The 6,754-nt window shown below is 41.4% G+C and overlaps 1 protein-coding gene across 1 annotated transcript; it reads right to left on the bottom strand.

The window, feature by feature from the left end:
- Nucleotides 1-860: 860 nt before the first annotated feature.
- On the bottom strand, nucleotides 861-2,310 carry LOC126784894 (protein OXIDATIVE STRESS 3 LIKE 2). The gene is made up of 2 exons (XM_050510432.1): nucleotides 1,947-2,310; nucleotides 861-1,476 (listed from the first exon to the last, which is right to left on the bottom strand). The coding sequence occupies exons 1-2, from the start codon at nucleotides 2,219-2,221 to the stop codon at nucleotides 1,056-1,058; spliced, it is 696 nt and encodes a 231-aa protein (XP_050366389.1). The 5' UTR covers nucleotides 2,222-2,310; the 3' UTR covers nucleotides 861-1,055.
- Between the last annotated feature and the right edge of the window lie 4,444 nt (nucleotides 2,311-6,754).

Here is a 6,754-nt window from a genome sequence, read left to right as displayed (position 1 = left end):
TTGTCCTGTCAAACCTATAAACATCGTGATGGTGATCAATGTACAGGCATTGACAGTTAGCCAAATCTATCGAATTAGTACCCTGTACTATGATGACAAATACGGCACTCAGAGTGTGTCCTATGAGGCATGTTTGCATTCTTTGTTCCTTGTTTTGATGTATCTGTGTTTGTGGGTCTTCTTGTTTTTCTATAAATCTTTTGACATTACTGCTGGCAGGTGGTTGCCCAAATGAGGGAACTTCTGAACAAGGACAACCAGAATCAAATCTCCAATTCATTCTTGTTGGATGATGATCTAAGGTAGTCCCTGCTTTACATTGGGGCATTGAAAAAGTATGATCACAACATCTTGCTTCTTGTTTGATTCAAAATTGAATGGCACAAGAATTCTACCCTAAATACTTAACTCCTTGGCCATTTTCAAACATTGGTAAACTGGATTTGGAAACTGGATTTGGGGTTTTGCCATCTCGAGTGGGGAACTGAAATTCGTAGTTTTTATGAATTGCAGTCCTGTTCTCTCATGTCTGGTTTTCTGATTGCAGCATTCCTTTCTCTACGGAAGATATTGACAGGGCATTTCCTCTTATTGATCCTTCAGCTATCGAACTTCCAACTTCCTTGTTTGGTTACTCTTGCGTTCAGTTTCTTGTCCAGCGCGAACATAAATCAGTCGGTTCATCCCAAATTGTAGCTGCATAAGCTTGTTTTGAATTTTTCAAAGGCCAACAGTACTGTGATTCAGTGCTGGATGTTTGAACTGAATATTAATTACCGTCTTCCAAAGACTGCTTAGTAACCAAAAGAAAAGGCGGAAAAACATTATAAGAGCATTGTATACAACATGAGATTTCTGAAACTGCATCAAATATCAGCACTTCATATTGTTTACAAATCACATGCATTGGATGCACATCCATTGTCCATTGTGGGTTTCATCGGTTAGGTATATGTACATACTAACCATTGGACAGTTCTATGCTACAGTTTCAGAAACTACTTCTCAACAGCTCTAAAGCAAACGGTGCTTGGCGGCAAGAACAGTGTTACAAGTCATTGCTGCAACTTTGATTTAGAAGGAAAGAAGCGAGAGGTGGTATTTACAGCTGCAGAAGTAGCACATTCTTGCAAATCAGCCAAGGATAATGATCGCCAAGCAGCATGATCCCCGAGCTTGTCAAAGGATGAATGAGTAAGGGAACACGAACTGGAATCGTCACTAGTGCTGGGACTGGCTTCTGGGCTGCACATTGCCAAAGCCAAAGCCAATGTGCTTTGACTCCCAGTGATTGTTCTCTTTGAGGACTTTGATATCCCACCCCTACAAATGATATTTGAAGCAAGCAGGTTCCTGCGTTTCCTTGTGTACGCATTATCCTGCTTCGCAATCTCTTTAATAGACGAAGAAGTTGCAGCTTCTGCCAGACTTGTGAAAGACTTGGATTTGTAGTTATAGAACCTCGAAATGCCTCTCCTGCCAACCACCATTTAGATTTAGTCATACGAATATCCATCAATTTGTCAACCAAAATAGGCATTCCCAATCAATTTTCCCCTACATTGATCACTGTGCACTCTGATAGCAAAATCACAACCTAGCTCTCAACTAAGAACACATTCCTAGCTAAAAAAAAGTCCTCATCTTGTTCAACACTACTGCCCATTTACCTTCAAATTTGGAATTAGTCCCTCATCTTCAACCATAATAACCTCAACCAAATGTGGAAAAATGTATAGATTCTTGTGCAATACTATTGCCTATTTGCCTTCAAATAAATTACAAATGAATTTTCATAAAATATTCAAGTTCGAATGAGCAATACAATGAAATACATTACAACACGGATTCTCTATACTATGATTAATTCAGACAATACATGAAAGACCTTATGAAAGAAAAAGAAGCAAAATCGAAGAAAGAAGAAATGGAAATTCGGTTCAAACCTGATAGGCAAAACTTCCTCCAAAGCCTCCATCATATCCAAGGGACCTTTATACGAGCTCTGAGCCTCGTCATTCTCCTCGTCGCCTTCCTCCGACGAAGACACGCCGCTGTTCTTCCCTATCGAAGAAGAAGACAACGACGAAGACGCAACCGGAGGAGCTCTCTCCTCCCCCGGCGACGACTCGAATATCAAACCAAACGACATGGCAGCACCATGCATGAAGCCGCCAGACGAGGAAGGCGCTACGTCTATTATGTCCAATGCGATCGACATGAATGCAAATCCAAACCCAAGCAAGGAGGTTTGGTCGTGAAAGAAAGAAACTGGGTGAGAAAATGAGAAGCAAGATCCAGAGAGAAACACCCAACTGCGTTGTGTTGTACCAATCTCTATCTCTCTCCCACCTTTTTATATATATTTATATCTGTGTTTATGTACTGTAATTACTTAATCTATTATTAGCATGGATGAGTAGATAAGCAAGTTAATTAGGGGAGGTGATTAGAGGATAATGTGGTATAAAATTGTATCATGGTACTGTAAATTAAAGCCAGCGAGGAAAGGCTAGGACTTATCTTCATCCTCCTCTTACCCAACTGGATATACTTATCACCAGAGCTGTTATTATCTGCTTCGCATCTCATTCTACTTATTGTGGCTTTCTAATTTTTGGGCTTATTTCATTCTCTAGATCAATCACCACAACAATTACAATGCGCATTCGCTCTATTTTCTATATTATAGTCGGCTATAAAGTTAATAATTGACCTTGATTTCAAGTAATTAATTTTTTTGTTTATTTTTAGATGAAAAATTATAATTTGGTTGAATGGAATCGCCCAGCCTTTTCTAAGCTCTTGTGACTGGTTGAGGAAATTTGAGTCCACCAGACTGATGAAGTAGGTGATTAAAACAAATGATGCCGGGCCACGTTTTTTCCAAAATTCAGGGGACGTAAAACTGCCAACAGTTTTATAAGAAATATTATCTGCCACGTGGGGCGTGCAAGGTTGACCGACGTTGAGAAATCTGGTCGGTCTAGAATGAGTTGTAGTCGGGTGCATGACGTGGATAACTGAAAATGGGAAAAGTCGTTGGCTTCATGGCTGGTGAGGCTCATCCGAAATGAATAGGTAAAAAGAACTTATGACTGTCTACCCAACAGAATTACACCGGGCCTGTTTTAGTAATAACTCCGGATCGATCAACTTACTCTTGGTGGTCGGAAAGAGATCGGAAGAGTTCATTTCCACACTATCTTCAGTACACTGTTTGCATCAACGCATACTGCATGCTGTGTGAATGGTTTAGATTAAGAAAAATCATATACGTATAAAATGACAAATCACCTTGTGTCTACAAACATTTTTAGAATAACATTATTAACTTATACTCGTAGGTTTTATCTGGTAAAAATTAGTTGCGTAAGATACCATTACAAATAGACGTGTCTGAAGCGATTTAGGTACGACTAAATCTAAGAAATATGTTGTACCAATTAGGGTTCGAACTAAGGACCTCAAATTACTGAAAAAAATGGTCACATCATCTGCTCCACTAGGCTAGAATGTTTGAACCAAGCACATTAGGCTAATTAGTTTATATAGAATAAGCAAAATAAGGTGTAGAAACAGAATTATGATTTATGATTGAAGTTTTCTATATATCATTGTTAGTTCTGTTAGCGTGAATGGCTATGTGAATCACGCCCGTGATTCACGGAGAGAATTAAGGAGAATTATTGTTAAAGTGTATGCTTAGTTGATTATATATATGACTTAGTTTGTATAGATTGATTAAGAGTGTAATATATCATTCTTGTTGGTATTAGAGCAATGCTCTTTTTTTTTTTTCTGGGTTTTGTTTTTACGTTTCTTTTTGTGCGAGCTCGGCACCGTGGCGCTATCGAACTCCGGTTCACTTAATGTGAAGTGCTCCTCCGCTGTTGCAGGCTTGGTCTAAACCCGATCGGACTCCCAGCCCTCTGCGCGCCTCCTACGTCGCCTCCCGGCCTCTGCGCGCCTCTGACGTCGCCATCGTCTAGTGGCCCAGGCTTGAGCTCCAGCGTATCAAGATCTGACGCTGCTTACTGTTTTCTGCTTCCCTTCTGACGCCGCCGCTCCTCCGACATCGCTGGAAACGGCGCTGTGCGTCCCGCTTCTTCCTGTTCGTTCGGGTACTATCCTGACCCGACCCGCCCGCACGGAGCAGCTTCCGGCCCGGCCCAAATCAGATCCGAACGGATCCGACCCGACCCGGCCCAAACCAACCTGACCCGGACCAACTTCAATCCGACCCGACCCGACCTGGACCAGATTTGATAGTTAACAACGGTGCACGTACACCCAAGACATGTTCATCTCCGTTTTTTGTTTGGTGTTTCTGCTGTATACCTCATGATTTTTTAAATTGTCTTTCAAGGGGTTATGGAGACGACATTGAGAGTTCTCAGATCAATGATGTTCCGAAATTTGAAGTATCTGTCAAGAGTTCTGATAGTAGTTCCTTTGGAGGAACCAAACTCAATGTGACTAATTTCCGTAAATTGAAGAGAATTATGACAGCTCATCTTCGAGGCATGCACAAAATGGGACATATAACCAGAGTAACTAAAGCTCCTAGTGCAGATAATCTTGTTGCGTACACTAAGTGGGACGACGATGATGGTCTTGTAATGTCAGTCTTGTGGAAAATTATGAATGAAGAGATCGTTGATCTGGTGGAGGCATGTGCACACTGCGCATGCAATATGGGAGACACTGGAAAGTTTATATACTAATGACTCTGATTTCATACAGGTTCATGAGTTAATGTGCACAGCTTTGACGATGCAACATGATGGGTAACCGGTGACGCAATATTTCACCAAACTAAAGAATATTTGGGCTGAAATTGATCTGAAACGTCCTTGCATAATCAAGAATCAAGCATAACATTGCGAAAGAAGAATTGCTCCGAAAGACCAAACCCCCTAGCCTAATTACAGCTTTCACATATATCCATAAGGATGAATCTCAACACGAGAGTCTTCATTAGACACAAGTTGAAGTTTACAGCCTCACTGTTCGTGCTAACTCTCCGGCACCACTTCCGCATGCAACTCCAGCTCCCTTTCATCACCGCAGACTGCCACCAGGCTTCGGGCATCAGCCCCATCGTCCTTGCTCTTATTGTCACGATACTAACCATCCTCGTGCGACATGTTGGAAGCTGTATCCACACCTTAGGCCTAAGTGGCTTAATTATCGTCCCCCAGCGAAAACAGCTATTCAATTCATCCAAGAACCCGATATCTACGGTGTGGTTGGCCATGATCATCATACCACAAGAGGAGGATTACCTACCGCAACCATAGCGGGTCGTGGAAAAATTGGTATGGCTTTAAATATTTCTAACTTTGTTGGTTTTGATACGTGGATTATTGATTTTGGTGCGTCTGATCATATGACTTATGACAACTCTTATTTTTCCGTATTGTCTCCTCCACCAGTACCCTATTTTACTAATGCTAATGGTGAGGCCTTCCCCGTCTTAGGGAAAAGGTCAGTTCGTATTACTCCCACAATAGAGCTTCACAATGTGCTATATGTATCTGTTTTATCTCATCATTTGATATATGAGGGGTCGGTTGTTTCATCTGGATCAGACATATGCGGGGGAGAAACCATGGGCACAGTCTCAAACCGCTTTAATCTCCACTTCTGACAAGCTAAGTGAAGTTTGGTTATGATATCGTCGCTTGGGGCATCCATCCTTTAGTGTTATGAAAAAATCTATGCCTACTTTGTTTATTTGTGTGGATGAGTCACTTTTACGTTGTGAGACATGTGTTTTGGGCAAGAGTCATCGGTCTACTTATTCCCCTAGTACTTCTAAATTCTAATAAATGTATTCTTCATTTCGAATTAATTCATTCTAATATTTGGGGACCCTCTAAAGAGTCTATTGTGTCAGGAATGCAGTATTATGTGTCATTTAATGATGATTGCACCCGTCTTTCATGGATTGTTCTCCTCAAAACTAAAAATGAGGTTTATCCTGCTTTTCAAGCCTTCTATACCATTATCCAAACACAATATAATGCCACCGTTAGAGTTCTTCATTCTGATAATAGGGGAGGGGGGGGGAATATGTGAATCATGTCTTTCAGGAGTTCCTTAACACACACGGAATTGTTCATCAAACAACGTGTTCTTATACACCTGAGCAGAATGGAGTTTCTGAAAGAAAAATCGTCATTTACTTGACATGGCTCGGTGTCTTCTTTTTAGTGCCCATATGCCCAAACACCTTTGGGGTGAGGCTGTCATAACTTTTGCCAACCTCATTAATCGTCTTCCCTCTCGTGTCATTTAGGGAAAAGTTCCATATGAGGTGCTTGCATCTCATGTCTCCTTACCCTCTTTTCATAATCTTCTTGCCCGTGTTTTTGGTTGTGTTGCTTCTGTCCATCTTCCAAAACACAAGAGGTCTAAGTTGGATGCCCGGGCCGTTAAATGTGTGTTTGTTGGGTATGACGGACATCAGAAAGGATATCGGTGCTATCATCCGCCTACCAGGAAGTACTATGTCACTATGGATGTTACTTTCTTTGAGGACATGAGTTATTTTCCCTCTTACGATACTGCTCTTCAGGGGGAGAATTCATATTTTGAAGAGTTGTATCATGTAGAGGGGGAGACAAGTAAGCCAGTAGATATGGTGACATGATCAATTGAGATTACCAATGTGTCAGCTATACAGGCACCACCGGGTGATTCCGGTATAGTCACTCCAGAGATTCAGGTACCGGAAGATGACAACACA

Source organism: Argentina anserina, chromosome 2 (genome assembly GCF_933775445.1).
Source record: "Argentina anserina chromosome 2, drPotAnse1.1, whole genome shotgun sequence".
Lineage (NCBI taxonomy): Eukaryota > Viridiplantae > Streptophyta > Magnoliopsida > Rosales > Rosaceae > Argentina > Argentina anserina.
This window is presented reverse-complemented; position numbering and strand designations above follow the sequence as displayed.

What these genes read in the sequence shown, in the direction of transcription:
- LOC126784894 (XM_050510432.1), bottom strand. Translation starts at nt 2,221, where the DNA reads ATGTCGATCGCATTGGACATAATAGACGTAGCGCCTTCCTCGTCTGGC. An exon ending in GAGGAAGTTTTGCCTATCAG is followed by an intron (nt 1,477 to 1,946) that starts GTTTGAACCGAA and finishes GGTGGTTGGCAG; the next exon opens with GAGAGGCATTTCGAGGTTCT.